Consider the following 19,694-nt stretch of genomic DNA (forward strand, 5'->3'; position numbering starts at 1 on the left):
TTTTACAAACTATTAATCTCTAAACCTCATTCTCCGATAATGGCGCAAAAATGTTGATGTCCCCTAAACTACACCTCAATTAAAAATAAAGTGCTTGCTTTCAAAATATAATAACTCAATAAGGTTGGGATCAAATTAAATAAACAGAGAGTGTGGTGAAAGAATTTTATAATTTTTGAATGAATTCCAAACTAATGACCACTATTTTGGTTGGCGATTTTAAATGGGGAATTATTAATTAAATTATAATATTATATTTGTTATCAAGAATTAAAGACTAATTAAAGTTATGGTTCTTTGGTGATACTAAAGAAATATATATAAGTACGACATATAAAACACTGATATATCCAAATTACACCTCTAAAATATTATAAATCGGCCGCTATCAAATATAGTACTATACTAGATTGGAGTGAAATCCCACAAAAAAAATATAATTAGAATATTACTCCTTTACATAAGCAAAATAGATGGTCTTTATTTCTGCAAAAAGTGCATAAAATAAAATTTTAAGAAGTTTCTGTAGTATGCTTAACGACTAATGATTTGAATGTGTTTTATCAATGAGAATGCGAAATTAAGATTGTGGTTCCCATTTTAAGTCGTAACATTGATTTGGTTGCCTCGGCAAATTTCCAGTTAAGTAGTCTTGAGTGTAAAACAGTTGATTTCTAAGGTACATCCAGAGTCCTTCCAATCGACCTAGTCCTTATGGCACCAACTATATTTTTTCCGAAAAATGAGAAGAGAGACTGATTAAGGAAACTGAATAGGATATTTTACAGAACTTATGATCAACATTATACTTAAATTACTTGATTCTTGTTTCCCTCCATACTTTATTGACTCTTTACATAATAGCACATCAAATAAACTTATATACCTAAACTACTTTTCATTTCATTAATAATAGAGACATCAGTTAGACGGAAAGCTAATGCTTATATATTCAAGCAGTAGCTACTTGATTAACATGTTTGTCTTCAAGCATCTTCTCATATTCCTCGATCGATCTAAACAGCTCTGAGAAGTTTCCCTTACCGAAACCTCCACAACCACCCTTCTGATAAACCTGTTCATTATCATCTTTGAGCATGCAACCGATTCTTTGAATTATTTCTATAAATATTGTTGGCCTGCAGAAAAATACAATATACAGTAATTGTTGAACCATCGTTTTTTAATACACAAAAGTTACATTGCAAAATTACAAGTGTCACAACATAGGTCAACAGCAAACAAAAGTTTTACAGGAGGCTATAGTTACTTCTACGAAACATTATTTACTTTTGTTCATCATCTACGAATAGGTACTAATCGGCTTAGTGTTATGTCATATGAACTGATACCACGTCCACGCGAAAGCAATGTGTAGTAATACTATAAGCTTTCCTGAATCATTTTAGCCCGTGTCAACATGTTATTACTCTCATGTGAACCAGCAGCTGAATCGATTTCCTCATCCCTTAACAAACTTAATACCTTTCAAAGTGTTTTTTCATTGTGAAAATAGTCAAAATCTTAAAGAGTTCCTTCTGGCTCTCAGCACTGTTTATTGTTTTATTTCAAAGCACATAGGCAGCTAGAAGAATCATTCTCACCTATGGCAAGTGTGGAAGAGTCTAGAGTCACAAAGTGAATTTTAGTAAATAGATTGAAACTAAAAAATCTGAGATTAATGGGGTAGTGTTTCATGCACAAGCATGTCTCAATTGTAGAAAAATAATTCAAACTTTGACCTATTCCTTTTATTTGTTAGAGCAGTTCTTTTTTCTTCTTAATTTGTTTGACCTTTGTTCCTGTTCTATTTAAATTTTCAAGATAATAAAGATGAGAGATATATGGGTAGACAGACACAGCCTCCTCCGATTTAAGAAGCTTCCCTAATTGTCTGCAAATAGAAATCTACACAACTATACTAATCAACCCCTCTTTGGTTGTTGACACAAGTGGTCCTAATGTTATCTAGTTAGAGCAGAAAATGAGTTTCGTAAATTGCATCAATCCACCCCCAACCCCAGCAAAAAAATAAAAAAATTGGCGGTGACTTCTCAATGTTTCATAAAAAAGGGATCTACAGAGGGTAAGTAGAATCGTCCGGCAATAAGGTGAGTCACAAACCTCTTGGAAGGGGCAATTCTGTTACCAGATAACAGAATGAGTAAAGGAGTTGCAAGAGAACAAAAAAATAACAAGGTGAAAAGATAAAGTAGTTTTCGTTCAACAAAGTACGGTGCCTTAAGTAGGACTAGATGGGTGAATGGAAAACATCCCTTAACCAAATGGAGAAGATGGTATAAAGCAGTTTCCATAATCACAAGGCAATAATAGAGGCCACTTTGAAACACACACTTTAATTAGGTATGAAGAGAAGACATGCAATGGAATAAGAAGAAAATAAGATTCATAAGTTACTGCACACTCTGTGAATAACTATCAAACATATTATACTACCTTCAGTTTCAAGAGTATTTTAACACAATTTCCTTTTTAAGAAATCAACTTAAGATTGGCCTACTTGGAGTTTTGGGAAGAATGTTGTAGAGGTCTATCCATGACACAAATATTTTTTACTTTATTGTAAAATTTAAAATTAGATAGTCAAAAAAGTGGATTTAGTAGTTGGCAAATCTCAACAACCAAAATATTACTATTTTTCTCAAACCAAATATCACCAATAAACCTACCAAAATTTGAAATATTTATTTGTTCATGATGTCACATGAAATCATAGGGGCAAATTTTTCCTATAAATAGGGCACTCATGCACATTTGTTAAACACACCAAGATAGAGAGAGAAAAATATTAGAGAGCAAAGTGAGGTATTCCATAAACCAAAGAAAAATAGTCTGTGGAGAAAAATAGAGTGTGAGTGATATTTTAGTAAGGTAAAAAATCAAAAGAGTGTTATTCCTTTTGAGTGTGTTGGGATCACTTTGAGTATTGTACTCATGACTACCCACTTTTAAATTCTTCACTATAGTGAAATCAGTTACTCCTTTTGGCCCGTGGTTTTTCCCTTATTTAAAAGGGTTTCCACGTAAATACTTGATATTATTATTTGTCCATTTTATTTCTATTATTTTGACCATTTATATTTTTGTGTTAGTCTGCATTTTCCCAACAAATTGGTAGCAGAGTAAAATTTTATCTGAGTATGCTCTGTGGTTGCGGTTCAGTTTGAACTTCCATATCAGAAAAGATTTATTTTGGTTTGCAACAGTTATATATTTTGGGGAAAAACGATAGAAGGCAACATAAGTAGAGTGGTTACTTTGAATGGTGTTAATTATGTCATTTGGAAGGGAAAAATGGAAGATTTAATTTATGTCAAGAATTTTTATCAACCAATCTTTACAATTGTAAAGCCTGATAATAAAACAAATGAAGAGTGAATTCTGTTGCACAGACAGATTTTTGAATTTATTAGGCAATGAATTGACAATAATATGTTGAACCATATTTCTGGGGAGACACATGCACGTACCCTATGGGAGCATCTTGAAAGCTTGTATGCTTGTAAGATTGAGAACAAAAAAATATTCTTAATAAAGTAGATGTTAAATTTAAAATATCATGATGATTCTCCGATGACAGATCATTTTTAGGGGATCATGAATCAGTTATTTGCTATGGGCATTAAATTTGGCGAAGAAATTCAAGGTTTACTTCTACTTCTTCCCTACCTGACTCTTGAAAAACATTTAGAACTTCATTATCAAATTCTGCTCCGGATGGTGTGATATCTATGGATTTCGCCAAGAACAGTGTCTTGAACGAAGAGATAAGAAGCAAATCTCAAAACTTTTCTTCGTTGGATGTCTTGGTGACTAGCCCTAGGGGGAGAAACGAGTCATGGTTCTCAGAATAGAGAACATAACGGGAGAAAATCCATAGACAAACTTAAGGATATTGGGTGTTATCTTTATGGCATGAAAAGTCACACAAAGAAATTTTACCAAAAGTTGAAGAGGAAAAACAAAGACAAAAGAGAAAAATAAAGAAGATGGCAATGAAAATTGTCTAGCTACCATAACCATTGAAGATTTTGTTACCGTCCTTGATGCAAATATGATAAATATTTGTTGTGATAAGTCAAGCTGGATTGTGGACACTGCTTCCGCATCTCACGTTACATCAAGAAAAGACTTTTTCTCTTTCTATACTCCTAGTGACTTTCGAACCTTGAGTGTGGGTAATGAAACTATATCTAGGATGATTGATGTTGGTACAATTTATTTGAAAAATAGTGTTTGAACTAAACTAGTTTTGAACAATGTAAAACATGCACCTGATATTCATCTACACCTTATTTTTGTTGGTGTTTTACGTGATGAAGGATATGTTGGTACCAATGATGGAGGAAAATGGAAATTCATTAAGGGTTCCTTGGTTGTGGCTCGTGGTAACAAACGTTGTGGTATATACTGGACTACGACTTCTACTTGTGCCAATATGGTGAATATAGTTAAGAGCGATAACTCTTCAACGTTATAGCATAAGATCCTTAGCCACATTCGTGAGAAAGGACTTAATATTTTGGCCAAGAAGAAATTTTTGTCATATTTTCAAAGTGCTAAATTAGAAAAGTGTGAGCACTGCTTGAATGAAAAACAAAATAGAGGTTCCTTTGAGTCCAACCCTCCTTCAAGAAAGACAGAGTTGCTTGAGTTGGTGCACTCTGATTTATGTGGTCTAATGAAGACAAGGACTTTGGGTGGTGCACTCTACTTTGTTACTTTCATTGATAACTTTTCAAGAAAGCTTTGGGTCTATGTCTTGAAGAGTAAAGACCAATTCTTAGGTGTCTTTAAGTAGTTTCACGCTTCATTTGAAAGAGAAAACTGAAATGTATTCGTACGGATAAGAGTGGTGAATATTGTGGACCATTTGACGAATACTGCAAGCATCAAGGTATTAGACACCAGAAGAATCCTCCTAAGACTCCTCAACTTAATGGGTTGGTTGAGAGGATGAATAGAACCTTGATGGAAAGAGTTAGATGTTTGCTTTTTGAAGCAAAATTGTCAAACTCATTTTAGGGTAAGGCCTTATTGATTGCTGCACATGTTATTAACTTACCTTCTATTATTGCTTTACAAAGTTATGTTCCAAATAGAGTTTGGTATCTAAAGAATGTTTTTTATGACCACTTGAGAGTATTTGGTTGCAAAGATTTTGTACATGTGCCAAAAGATTAGAGGCCAAAGTTAGATGTCAATACAAGGCAGTGCATCTTCATTGGATATTAGCCTTGATGAATTTGGTTACAGTCTATATGATCTAATTGAGATGAAGCTTGTGAAAAGACGTGATATCTTCTTCACGGAGGAATCAAACCAATGAAGATATTGATAAAGTGGAGAAGCTAGAATTTTCAAGTTCTAATGGCGTAGTCCATCTTGATCAAGTTTCCTATACAAGTGTGCATGACGCTGGTGGGATTAATGATCATTGTGATGCCCAGAATCAAGTCTCAAATCAACATATTAATGTTAATAACAATGATGTTGTTATTGATGATGCGCCTGCTCATGAAGTTGTGGATGAATCAAATATTCCTCTTAGGAGGTCCACAAGACAATGTATTCCTTTCTCTCGTTATTCACCTAATGAGTATGTGCTACTCACTTATGGGGGTGAACCTGAGTGTTATGAGAAGGTCGTGAAAGATGAGCATAAGGATCAATGAATTGAAGCAATAAAAGATGAGATAAAATCTTTCAATGAGAACCACACTTATGAGAGAGTGAAATTGTCTAAGGGCATGAGAGCTTTGAAGAACAAGTGGGTGTTCAAAGTTAAAGTTGAAGAACACAGCTTGAAGCCAGGTACAAAGCTAGATTGGTTGTTAAGGAATTTAGTCAAACAAAGAGTACAGACTTTGACGAAATATTTTCTCCTGTCGTGAAAATATCCTCCATTCGTATAGTTCTTGGTTTGGCTGCTAGTCTTAATTTAGAGGTTGAGTAGATGGATGTGAAGACAACTTTTCTTCACGGTGACCTAGAAGAGGAGATTTATATGAAGTAACTTTTGGGCTTCAAAGTAAATGATAAAGAAATTTTTTTGTGTAAACTCAAAAAGAGTCTCTATAAGCTAAAGCAAGATCCTAGGTAAAAGAAGTTTGAATATGTTATGGGAAAGCAAGGCTACAAAAAGACTTCATTAGATCACTGTGTGTTTGTACAAAAAAATTTGACGATGATTTTATCCTCCTCTTGCTATATGTGGATGATATGTAGATTGTGGGCAAAAATATTTTCAGCATTGACGAGTTGAAGAAAGAGTTACATAAGTCGTTTACTGTGAAATACTTGGATCATGCCAAATAAATTTTGGGCATGAGAATTACTAGTCTCATAGAAGAAAGGAAGATTTACTTGTCATAAAAGAAGTACATTGAACGTGTACTTAAATGCTTCAACATGAAGAATGTTAAGCCTGTTAGCACACCTCTTGCTGGTCATATGAAGTTGAGCAGGAAGATATGTCCTACAGCTCGGGAGGAAAAAGAGAACATGGACAAAGTTCCATATTCCTCTGTTGTCGAAAGTATCGAAAGTTTAATATATGCAATGGTATGCACTATACCTGATATTGCTCATGATGTTGGTGTTGTTAGCAAGTTTCTCGACAATCCGGGAAAACATCATTGGGATGCTGTAAAGTGGATACTCAGATATCTGAGAAGAAGCTCAGATGAATGCTTGTGTTTTGGAGGATCAAATCCAATCTTGAAGGGCTATACAGATGTTGATATGGCAGGTGACCTTGATTACAAAAAATCACTACTGGATATTTGTTTACTTTTCAGGGGGAGCTATATCATGACAATCGAAGTTACAGAAGTGTGTTGCACTGTCTACAACTGAAGCTGAGTATATTGCGGCTACTGAAGCTGGCACGGAGATGATATGGCTCAAGCAATTCCTTCGAAAGCTTCGTTTGCATTAGAAGGAGTATGTCGTCTATTGTGACAGTCAAAGTGCAATAGACTCGAACAAGAACTCCATATACCATGCAAGGATGAAACACATAGACGTAAGATATCAATGGATTCGAGAAAAGATAGAAGATGAATCTATGCATGTTGAAAAGATCTCTACAAATGAAAATCTTGCAGATAGGCTGACCAAAGTGGTAACAAGGGACAAGTTTGAATTGTGTAAAGAATTTGTTGTCATGAGCTCTCTCTGATAAAATGAAGATACCTCTTTCTGGTGCATGAGACTGGAGGGGGAGATTTGTAGAAGTCCATTCCATGCCACAAATATTTTTTATTTGTTGCAAGATTTAAAATTAGATAGTCAAAAATGTGAATTTAGTAGTTGGCAAATCTCAACAACTAAAATATCACCAATTTTTGTCAAATCAAATCGCATCAATAAAGCTACCAAAGTTTGAAATATTTGTTTCTTTATGATGTCACCGATGACATCATAGGGACAATTTTTTCCTATAAATAGGACACTCTTACTCATTTGTTACACACACTAAGATAGAGAGAAAAATATTAGAGAGCAAAGTGAGGTATTTCATATACTATAAGAAAATAGTCTATGAAGAAAAATAGAGTTTGAACGATATTTTAGTAAGATGGAAAACCAAAAAAATGTTATTCCTTTTGAGTGTGTTGTGTCACTTTGACTATTGTACTCGTAACTATCTAACTTTGACTATTGTACTCGTAACTATCTAGTGTAAAAAAAATTATTATAGTTATATCAGTTGTTCCTCTTGGCCTGTAATTTTTCCTTTATTTAAAAAAAATTCCACGTAAATTCTTGGTGTCATTATTTTTTTATTTTATTTCTATTATTTTGACCATATATATTTTCGTGTTAGTCTGCGTTTTCCCAACGAATGTCCTCATCATGGTAAGGTGAGTTACTCTTCCTGATATGCTAGAGACCTGATGCAAAGATCTATGGAAGTTAACCAACACCATCACAAAACTACTGCATTCATTATATCAGTTCTCCCCTACAGAACCTTCTCTTTTTTAGAATTACTCCTAAAGAACTTATTGAACTGGATTTACCGACCTTCGTCCAAAACATTAGGTAAATCACAATGAGGCTGGTCAAATTAAGAGTCCGCAGTACTTCCATCAACAGCCACTCTCACCAACTCCTAAGGCCCTAATTGTTTCCCCTTGATAGTAAATAGAATATGAACTTACTATCCTACGGACATTAGACTCGAGACAAAGCAAGAATCAATTTCTCATGGTCCAGGTTTCAAAACACCAAACACTCAGATCTCCTAAGGTTCCTGTGGCATTCTCAACTAACTTAAATTGGCAGAAGCAGCTATAATATCATGAGACCAACCCCAAGTTTCTATTCAACTCCATACAACTCTTCTTGTCATGTTTTTCCTAAATGCATAGATTACTTCCAACAGTATATCCATTCTGCAACACCTCTCCAGCTAATATTTGGTGCTCATCAAAAGAACTCTGCTTTCAAGCAAACCTCCTAGCTAATCTTGAAATACGATCTTTAAATATGCTTCGTAGTCACGACTTAAGAAACCAACATTCCCAGAAACAATCTAGGATTAGATATTTCTCATAAGCAGATTTGCTTTACAAGAAGCAGAGAATAAGTTATACAGCAACCGAAAAATATAACAATTGCTTTTAATTTATAACACTAACAGTGTAAACATAAAAACCACCTACAGGTACTTTTCACTGCAGACGTAGATTAATAACCAGGCAAAAGAGTATGCACCCTACAACAAAGCTAACCTAAATGTGAAAAATTTGTTCGAACTGTCAGTATCTATAACTTAAGAATATTAGAATGTGTTAAGGCAAACTAATTGATAGGTAATTCAACTAGAGTCGAGGTAAAGAGTGATAACGTACCTGTCTCCCACAGGCTTGGTAAATATCTGAAGCAGAGTCCCGTGATCATCCCTGTCCACCAAGATTCCCAATTCTTCACACGCCTGGATTTCTTCGTCACTGAGTACATCCCCAGCCCTACTCTTCAAATTCTTATAATAAGTAGGTGGAGGTGAAGGCATGAATTCAAATCCCCCAACTCCACTCCTTTTCCTCATTTCCCTCAAAGTTCTGAATATATCTTCTGTAACCAAGGCTAAATGTTGAACTCCCGCCCCTTCATTATGCTCTAAATAAGTCTGAATTTGACTCTTTCTTTTGGTTCCATATACAGGCTCATTCAATGGAAGCAGCACTGTCTCGTCATTGTTTGCCAACACCACCGAGTTCAACCCGCTCTCAGCAGTACCAACATCTTCAGCAGTAAACTCAGCGAATTCATGAAACCCCGTAAAGCCCTTGATGTAATCCACTACAGGACTCAGCTCCGGCACATTCCCAACGGCGTGGTCCAGCCGGCGAATCCCATAATCTAGTTCCTTGAAGGATGCTGTTTCATCCATGGCCTCGAAACCTGTTGGGAATGTTTATTGATAAATAAATATAAGTGATCATCTCTAAATATATGTGCTTACATAAGGCAGTTCAAATGAATTAAGCATGAAAGTAAATGTTTTCACCTATTTGATTTAAGAATTTAAAAAAATTGGCATAACGAACAAACATAAATAAATTAATGAATGTGATTGATAAGTCGATTTGTTAACGCAAAAACATAAACAAATAAAAGTGTTCCATAAATGGATTCACTAAACAAACTACTCGCATCTCTCACTATCACTCATCAACAGAAAAGAAGTAAAAAGTTACATGAAATAATATTTACAATATCGGTTATTTTAAAGATCACGTGCACACAAATCATTCAAAATAAGCCAGATTTATAACTTAAAATTTATTACTTTGATTTTAGTGTGTGATATAATTTGATTAGGCACTAGTTTTATAGGACAGAATTTGATTAGGTAGCGAGTTTAAAAAAGAAATACTAACTTTTCAAACTTGTGTCTGGAAAAGATGTCAAAATATTTTCTGTAGCTATAAATCAATTTATTAATGAAAGTTAAAATTAAATTATTTCTAAGTAGTAATTTCTAAATCAAATTATATTTGGACAGACGAAATAACTAATAATCTAACTGAAGTATTTTAAGACAAAACAATTAAAAATTCAACTATGGAAAACTCTCGGTTAAGAAAAAGTCGTTAGCCTCTCAGAATAAAACCATATAAACTGGGGATACTCTTTAACGAATTCTTAGTTTGTGGTACACCCATACTTGAAAAATTCATGGATTTTAAACCATAATTTTATTTTATTTTGAAAAAGTAATCGCAATACAGTAGAGTAGTAAAATTGTGTGTGGTGTGTCAGAAAAGACACGTAATTCACTAAACCTGGGAGAAAAACGAGGCTGTCCGCATCTTTCAGAAAACTAACAAACCGCAAAACGACGTCGCCATATAGGTGAACTTCAGCCACAGCCACATGGTCATCAATCGTTAAAGGTTCAAAACGGGGTTTCGCCCCACGAGAAACACTGGCGGAGAACGCCATGTAAGCATTCTCCACTTCCAATGCAACAGCACGAACACCAAGTCCGTGCGTTGCTGTGAAATCCCGGTGAGTAGAGGTAGAAAAACTAGGGATAGCTGCAGATGATGGCGTTGAAAGAGACGGCGAATAAGGAGCAGTGAAAACAATCTGAAGTCCACCGGAAATGGAACAGAGGAGGTAAGAAGCATGAACGGAGTTTCCGGTAGATAGGTCTGATTTTGCTAGAATCGGCATGCCGAGAGACCAAGAGAAACGACGAGCTGTATTGGTAGCATCGCCGCACCAAAATTCAATGTGATGGAATCGTTTAACGGAGAAGAAATCGGAGCGGGGATTGGCACGGATGAAATTGTTGAATCCTACTAGCTTGAAGGTATCTGTAGTTGTGGAGGTGAGAGTTTCTTTGCCCATGGCTAGAGAATTGAGCAACTTTCTGTGACTGCCTTTTTGTTTATTACAGAAATGGTTAAGGTAATGACATGAACAGAATGGTATTTGAAGTGAAAGGATTTTGGAAGTGGGAATGAAGATAGTGTTGTCACGTATATAAGAATGGTTTCATACGTCTCGTCCACTTGTTTTATGTTAGATTTTTGACACGTGTACAAGATAGTGTCGACACGTCTACATGATTTTCTTCATTTTTCATGTTATAATTGATACTTTCTCTAAACTATACTCTAGTATTAATAAGAAGAGAAAAATCATAAATAACTATTATAATTATCTTAATCATACTCTTCGTTAATTTCACTTTTCAATATACAAATAGGTAATTATATATAAATTTTGTGTTTATACATTTAAAAATTTTTCAAAACATATACAAATCATATAAAAATAAGATAATTATATATAAATTCCAAATTTATAAAGTTATGAATTTTTCATAACTTATACAAATCAAATGTATACAAATAGCTAAAGTAAGCATACACAAATTCTGAATTTATACAATTACGAACCGAATTATATAAATTCTGAATTTATACAATTAGAAACCGAATTATATAAATTAAAAAGCAAAATTAATTAAACTATAGTCGCGTTTAATAATTTACCATAACTATAGCTTAAGCACATTATAATCATTAAATGTTTGCCATTTCATATAATTTTCCCTAATAACAATGACAATATTCTTCCAATAACAATAATAGTATTCATTAGAATAGTGCACTCTTCGTAAACTTACTCCTTTATAACAAATATATTTATAACAATGATTTTCTTCATTTTTCATGGTATAGGGTGTATTTAGCATAGAGGAAAATATTTTTAAACTTTTCTATGTTTGATTGATAAAAATGTTTAAAAAATATTTTCTTTAGAAAAATAAGTTACATATATGTAGGGGTGCATCTCGATCGGTTCGATTCAATTTTATATATTAACGGTTTGGTTTACTGGGGTTTGATTTGTGGACACGTGAAATAAATTACTAAATCAATAAGATGTTTATTATCAGTTTTCAATTTATCAATTTTTGGTTCTTAACGGTTTGATTTTCCATTTTAATCGATAGGAAAAAGCTCATATAATCATACATACATGATGTTCATAAAAATAGAAATAGTAGCAATAATAGAAATTCAACACAAATTTCTACATTAATCACTTTCATTTAAGACATAATTGTTCAAATTTTTCTATAGACTCATGCAATAATTTGAGGAAACAACATTAATTATTTGTCTTTGTCACAATAAAATCTAAAATTAAGAAAAAAAGAAGGTAATACTAGTTTATGTCGAGAAGAGAGAAGATGTAGCAATATAGATGGAATGATGCTATTATGTGTTGCCTACGGCCGAAACTAATGTTAAAATTTAAAAAATAGGACTGGTAAAATGTTAGTCATTGTTATATAATGAGTAAAATAACAATTTCAATATAATCTTACTGGGTTATCGGGTTAACCATCAACAAAAATTATAAAATCAAAAATCAAACCGAAATCCAATAAAAAAAATTGAAAACTGTTTAAAAATAGTTAACCCAATAACCCAATACAAATAAATCAATAGTATTTTTTCGATTCGATTTACCAGTTAAATTAATTTTTGCACAGCTCTACATAACTGGCGTTTCAGTATCTCCTCCTCATCCACCCAATCCCCTAACCTCACCCTTTGACCATTCTACCCGTCGCCACCCCCAAATCTCCACTTCCCATATTTGCCTGCCTTCACTCTCAAACATATTAGCTAAAGGTGATTGTTTTAAGAAAGGGAATTCAAAACTTTGAGTTGTTGTGAACTTAAAACACGATTAATTTATGGAATAATTGCACAAATATACTGTTATGATCCAAGACTATAGTGCTTAGAGCCACAACTGACTCTAAGCTAAATCTTCATATTATCATAGGTCATGAGCAACTAAATATGAATATGTATAAAAGTTAAAATGGTTGAGCGGAAACGTAATTATGGAATGAATTAGTTCAATACATCTAGTATACAGCAACTGTAATCTGAAAAGAATCTGGAATAGAATAGATTAAATACAACAACTTTAACTAACTGTCTATGAAGCCTTTACTAATACTGATTATAGGTAGTCGGGACATGACCCCTGCTCTCCTTAACCAATACATGCAAATAGAAATAGAACTACAAACTCACTCGAGTTCTCGGAATAAGAAAACTCATAACCTGCTCGCTGGAAGCTATGATCCAACTCACTAGGATCTTGATAGTAAACACCTGAATCTACATCACATGAAAAGTATAGGTAAAAGCAGTATGCGATCAGTACTTTGAATGTACTAAGTATGTGAGACATGCATGATAATCTGTAAAGTAGGACATGATGAATCTGAAATGCTAAACTGAATATGAAACTAAAATACATAAAATGATGCAATGACCAAGTACTAAAACATGCAACTAATAAATATTAAAATTAAAATAACTAAACATAAGGTCATGTAATATGTGAGACTAAACCATGGGAAGTACTAAAACCGTCATATAACCATGCGAGTTACTATATGGGGTTTGATGCATAATTCTCATAAAAAGAGCTCAATATACTTTGCCAAGGTATAAAGGTTGATATAAGCTATTGTGGATCTACTAAGCTGATGTTTACAGATACTAAGCAGCCAGCCTCAACTGAAGGGAGACTCCTTAAATTCTATGGTGGAACGTAATTCTGAGACTTAGGAATTGCTACTAAATAATTCATTGGACGCTGACCGTGAACCTTTATCCCTAACTTCGCTTGGTGCCAGGTAAAACTTCCAACGAAAACATGCATTTAACTGATCCAGTAATAATCTGATAATATTAAAATATTGATAACTAATAATAACTAAGTAGATCAAGAATCAAGATTTAAAACTGATGATTACTTATAGTAACTGAAAGAAACTTTATCTGAAAGTATCTAAAATCATGAAACTTGATAATCTGAAATATGCATATGAAAGAACATACTTTTGAGTCATGAAAATACTTATTCACTATGGGTTCATGAGAACACCATTTCAATCATCAACTTATAAGTAAAACATGCAATTAAAGACTAATGATGAAGAAGAACTGAATTTTATTAAAAACTATGAAATTATAGAAACATTAGGTTTTAGAGAAATCATAAGCTTAAAAATCTAAGGCTTCTAGAAGACTGGATCATGAGGATCTGGAATAAGAGGGACACTATGAATCTTGGCTTAAGGATTTTCATAACTGACATACAACTAGGCCTGAAGAGTAAAGTATAATATGAATGAACTTATTAAAGAGTTTTGATCTAAGAGCATACATGATGTAGTGTGATCTCACTAGTCACTAAGGACATATCACGAGTATATGAGACTGAGTATACTGTAAAACATGAGTGCATGAGTCATGAATTGCATGACATAGGACTAAAATTCGTATATTAATGGAGTATGATTCGATTACTGAGTGAGTTATTACTCCTCATGCTAGAAATAGAGAATATACATGATTCTATATGAACTACATGAATATGAGTTATGGTCATGTGCAAGCATACAACGCATGAATAGAGTGTAATATTGATTCAAGTATAAGAAAAATATTGAGATAAAAATGGGTTAAGTCTCAGCCTCCCCTAGCTCTGTTCTATAACTCGTTAGAGTCACTACTAAAATATCAAAACCTAACTTGGTTCTTCTCCTATCATCTCCCTCTTAGATCAAAAGTCGTTATTTTAAGTCGGTAGACCTCTTCAATATCCTCTAACTAAACTATAATCATTTTACATTAACGGTCGAGGTATAACTATACACATAAATATTAAACCTCCTAGAATGACTTTATCTAAAGATGTAGAACTTGCTGCTAGTATTTTCTCCTGATAAACATCTCATAAGTTTTGCAAGTACCGAGGATTGGAGTATATATATCCTTGGCATGATCTACAGCGTATTCATAACATTTAAGAGTCGCACATCTATATCCTCGATAGTCATCATGTTATATCGTGAACTCTTACTAATTAGCATAATCAATTTTTCCTACTACCAAATGGTCTGAACCTTGTTCTTATTATACTAACATCAGACTTATAGTCTAATACTTAATAAAAATAGTTGCATAACTTCTCATAAACTATACCAACTTACTACTTCTGGGTAGAAATTAGGAAACCACTCAAAATTTTACAAAAATAATCGACCATAACTGACTCTTATATCTAACTTCAGCGTACAAGTCCACTTCTTTCCATGATCTTACTACTTTTCCTTACTATCTCTTGTGTATCTTCTCTATAAAAAGAGCTTCATAAAAGTTCAAGAATGGTGGGCCTTTTATTCAACTCATAAGGTACTATCTTAAGTCTGCTTATCCTTTAACCATTCTATAGTTGTTACACTTTTAGACTTGCACTTCTAACTCTAGGGTCATTCTACCATAGGGTTCTGAGAACATATCTTACTTTAGTTCAACGCATGATTTACTTGAATGAGAGAGAATTATTTCATATTTTTGAACATAAAGGCACTTTTGAGCTCCTTTCAAACCCTTGTCTACCTCATAATTGTTTGTAGACACTACGTGAGAAAACTTTAGCAGTAGAAATTTAAGCTTGACCATTTTATTAACTCAAAAATGAGGCATAATTAGCAAAAAATGGAGAAATGCTTGGATCTGCATATATATTTCATAGAAAATATATTTATCTGTAATATTCCGCAACACTCTACTAGAAACGACTTTATATACACTTTAGGACACTGGAACTCAGTACTCAGATACAAGTAAATCATGACCCAAGACTATCCATATTTATAACATGATGCTTAGAGCCATAAGTGATCCTAAGCTAACCCTTGATACTGGCATAAGTCATGAGAAACTAAATACGAACATGTATAAGAGTTAAAACGACTGAGTGAAAGCATAATTATGTAATGAATTAGTTCAATACCTATGTGAAAAAAGTCTTGTATACAACAACTGCAATCTAAAAAGAATCTAGAATAAAATAGACTGAATGCAACAACTCTAACTGACTATCTATGAAGCATCTACTAATGTTAATTATAGGTAGCCAGGAAATGACCCCTGCTCCCCTTAATCAATACATGCAAATTGAAATAACATACTAAGACTACAAAATGACTTGAGTCCTCAAAATAAAAGAACTCCTCACTTGCTGGCTGGAAGCTGCGATCCACCTGACTAGGATCTTGATAGAAAACACCTGAATTTACATCATATAAAAAATATTGGTAAAAAAGGTATGCGATTAGACTTTGAATATAATAAGTATGAAAGAAATTCATGATAATCTGTAGTGTTGGACATGATGAATATGTGATGTTAAACTGAATACGAAACTAAAGTACATAAACTGATGCAATGAACAAGTAGTAAAATATGCAACTAATAAATACTGAAATTGAAATAACTGAATATAAGATCATGCAATATGTGAGACTGAACTGTGGGAGATACTAAAACTGACATATAACTAAGTGAGCTACTACATTGATTTTGATATATAATCCCCATAAAAAAGGGACCAATATACTTTGCTAAGGTACAAAGGTGATCTGAGATGTGGATCCACTAAGCTAATGTCTGGAAAGAGTAAGAAGTTGTCCTTAACTGACGGGAGACCTCTTAAATCCTATATTGGCACCTAAATTGGGAACTTAGAGATTGGTACTAAATGACCCATTGAATGATGGCTGTGACCCTTCATTCATAACTCTGCTCGATGCTAAGTAAAAATCTCAATGGAAACATGCATTTAACTGATACAGTAATAATATGATAATATTGATAATTAATAAAACTGAGTAGCTCATTAATTATGATTTAAAACTAATAATTACTAATAACAACTGAAAGATATTATCTGAAAGTGTCTAAAATTATAAAACCTGATAATTTGAAACATACATCTGAAAGAACATAATTTTGAGTCATGAAAAATACTTATATACTGTGAGTTCATGAATATACCATTTAAATTATGGAAATATTTAAAATCAATCATGAAGAATAACTAAATTTCATTAAAACCCCATGAAATCATAGAAACCCAAGGTTTTAGAGAAATCATAAACATAAATATCAGAGGTTTCCGTCATGCTCCGAGTTTATACCCTAGGCATGACTGGTACTCAAAAATCATTGCTGGTCCCAAACGAACTCTTAGCCTAGTTGACTATTGAGCAAAAAGCTAAACATATATGTGGAAGCTTAATGAGATAAACATTTAAAATACTTTAAATAAAACTCATACAACTGTCTGAAATAAACTGAATGTAATAAATAAGAATGTTTTGAAAACATCTGAAAATCTGTAAGCTGAACTTACTCTACTCTGTCTTTGAAGCCTTTACGAATTGAAGATAGATATCGGGACAAGACCCACGACTACCTCAAAAATAAACTTCTAATACTGAAAAGCATAAATAAAATGGAGTGCTCCCAAACCAAGGAGGTGAAACCAAGAGTTGACGAAATAATAATCTCAATAGAACGTCTATTGATGGTCCTGATCATCTATATCTACATCATAAAATAATACAATGCTGAATGACGTCAGTACATAGAATGTATGGTGTGTAATGAGGCTAAATGAAAATATTAACTAAATTGAGCTAAATGCTTAAAAGAATATAGAAATTAACTTGACTAAAGGTAAATCAATGCAAGTGTATTAAAAGCAACTAAATCTTTACAACTGAGAAATACAATAAATACAATTTCTAAAATAATAACTTTACTTTCCTTCCTCAATACGAGCGGTACTCTCCATGGATAACCTGCTAAGCTCATCAACAATCACATTAGCCTTACTTGGGTGATAGAGAATACTCATATCATAATCCTTAAATAATTTAACATATCTTCTCTGCCTAAGGTTTATCTCCTTTTGATTGAAAACATATTGAAGGCTCTCATGGTTAGCAAACACATCCACATTTATGCCATAGAGATAATAATGCCATATTTTCAAGGAAAATACCACTGCCGTCAACTTGAAATCTTGAGTTGGGTGATTTTTCTAGTGGATTTTAAGATGTCTAGAGCCATAAGCTATAACCTTAACTTTTTGCATCAGAACACAACCAAGTCCCACTTTGAACGCATCGCAATTTATAGAAAAACCTTTTGTACCCTTTAGTAGGGTCAACACTAGAGTACTGGTCAAGTAAGTTTTCAATACCTAAAATCTTTTCTCACAAACCTCAGACCATTGAAACTTAGTTTTCTTCTGGTTCAACTTACTCAATGGAGATAAAATGGATGAAAACCCTTCTAAAAACCATTGGTAGTAACCAGTCATGCCCAAGAAACTCTTTATGTCAGTCGAGGATGTAGTATGGACCAATTCTTCACTACCTCTATTTTCTATGAGTCAACTTGGATACCTTTGCCAAACACGATGTGGTCTAGTAATGCCACTGATGTTAACAAAAATTCATACTTCAAAAACTTGGCGAATAACTTCCTATCCTTAAGAGTGTGAAAAAATATTCTGAGAGGACTGCATGATCTTCCTCACTTTTAGAGTAGCTCAGATATCATTAATAAACACAAAAAAGACATGTCTCGATACTGCTTAAAGACTTTTTTCATGAGATCTATGAATTCTGCAGGAATATTAGTCAAACCAAAGGACATAACATAGAACTCAAAATGATCATAGCGCGTCCTGAAAGCTATCTTTGGGATTTTACTTTCTCTTACTTTCAACTGATGATAGCCTTCAGGACCAGCTATGGTCATTTTGAGTTCCTTGTTATGTCTTTTTCATTTTAAGTATCCACTTGTTTCTCTTACTTTCAACTAAGGTCTATCTTAGAAAAACAAGTGGCACCCTGAAGCTAGTCAAACAAGTCATCGATTCTATGAAGGGGATACTTAGTCTTTTTGGTAACCTTGTTCAACTAGCGATAATCGATACACATTCTAAGGAACCATCTTTCTTTTGCACGAATAGTATATGAGCATCCCAAGGGGAGACACTCTGCTTGACGAAACCCTTATCTAGGAGATCCTTTCACTGTTCTTTTAAATCTTTCAACTCGGATGAAGCCATTTTATATAGAGGAATATAGATGGGTTTAGTATCAGGAAGGAATCTATTCCAAAGTCTAGGAAGATCATCAGAGAAGACTTCTAGAAATTCATTCACAATTAGAACTGATTGAAGGGGTGGTATCTAAAAACTAGTATCTTAACTCTGATTATGTGATAGATACACCTTTGGAAACTAACTTTCTATCCTTAAGGTACGAGATAAAATGGCCTTTAGTCACTATTGTACTACCCTTCCACTCTAAGATTGGCTCATTTGGAAACTGAAACTTGACTACTTGAGTTCTACAATCGTCTAAGGCATAATAAGCATGTAGCCAACCCATGCCTAGAATGACATAAAAATCTACCTTAGCTAACTCAACTAAGTCAGTTGTGGTGTCTTTATTATAGATTGAGATAGTATAATTTCCATAGATTCTCTTAGCAAAAATAGACTCACCTACTGGAGTAGAAACACTGAAAGGCTCTAGGAGACGTTTGGGATAAATGCCAAACTTCATGGCCATATAAGAAGTCACAAAAGATAAATTTTCTCCTGGATCAAGTAATACATAAACATCAACTGAAATAACATTTAACATACCTTTGATGACATTTGGCAAGTTCTCCTGATCCTGGCGACTAAACATAGCATACAAACTATTTGAACCTCCACCCATTCATGAAGTAACACCC

The 19,694-nt window shown here is 33.5% G+C and overlaps 1 protein-coding gene across 1 annotated transcript; it reads right to left on the reverse strand.

Annotated features, from left to right (window-relative positions):
• Positions 1-421: 421 nt before the first annotated feature.
• On the reverse strand, positions 422-11,025 carry LOC129872202 (4-hydroxyphenylpyruvate dioxygenase-like; the record flags this gene model as incomplete). The annotated part of the gene is made up of 3 exons (XM_055947099.1): positions 422-1,139; positions 8,883-9,435; positions 10,320-11,025. Coding segments are annotated over 3 exons (1,446 nt in total), but the record flags the coding sequence as incomplete, so codon positions are not given.
• Between the last annotated feature and the right edge of the window lie 8,669 nt (positions 11,026-19,694).

Source organism: Solanum dulcamara, chromosome 2, assembly GCF_947179165.1.
Source record: "Solanum dulcamara chromosome 2, daSolDulc1.2, whole genome shotgun sequence".
Classification (NCBI taxonomy): domain Eukaryota; kingdom Viridiplantae; phylum Streptophyta; class Magnoliopsida; order Solanales; family Solanaceae; genus Solanum; species Solanum dulcamara.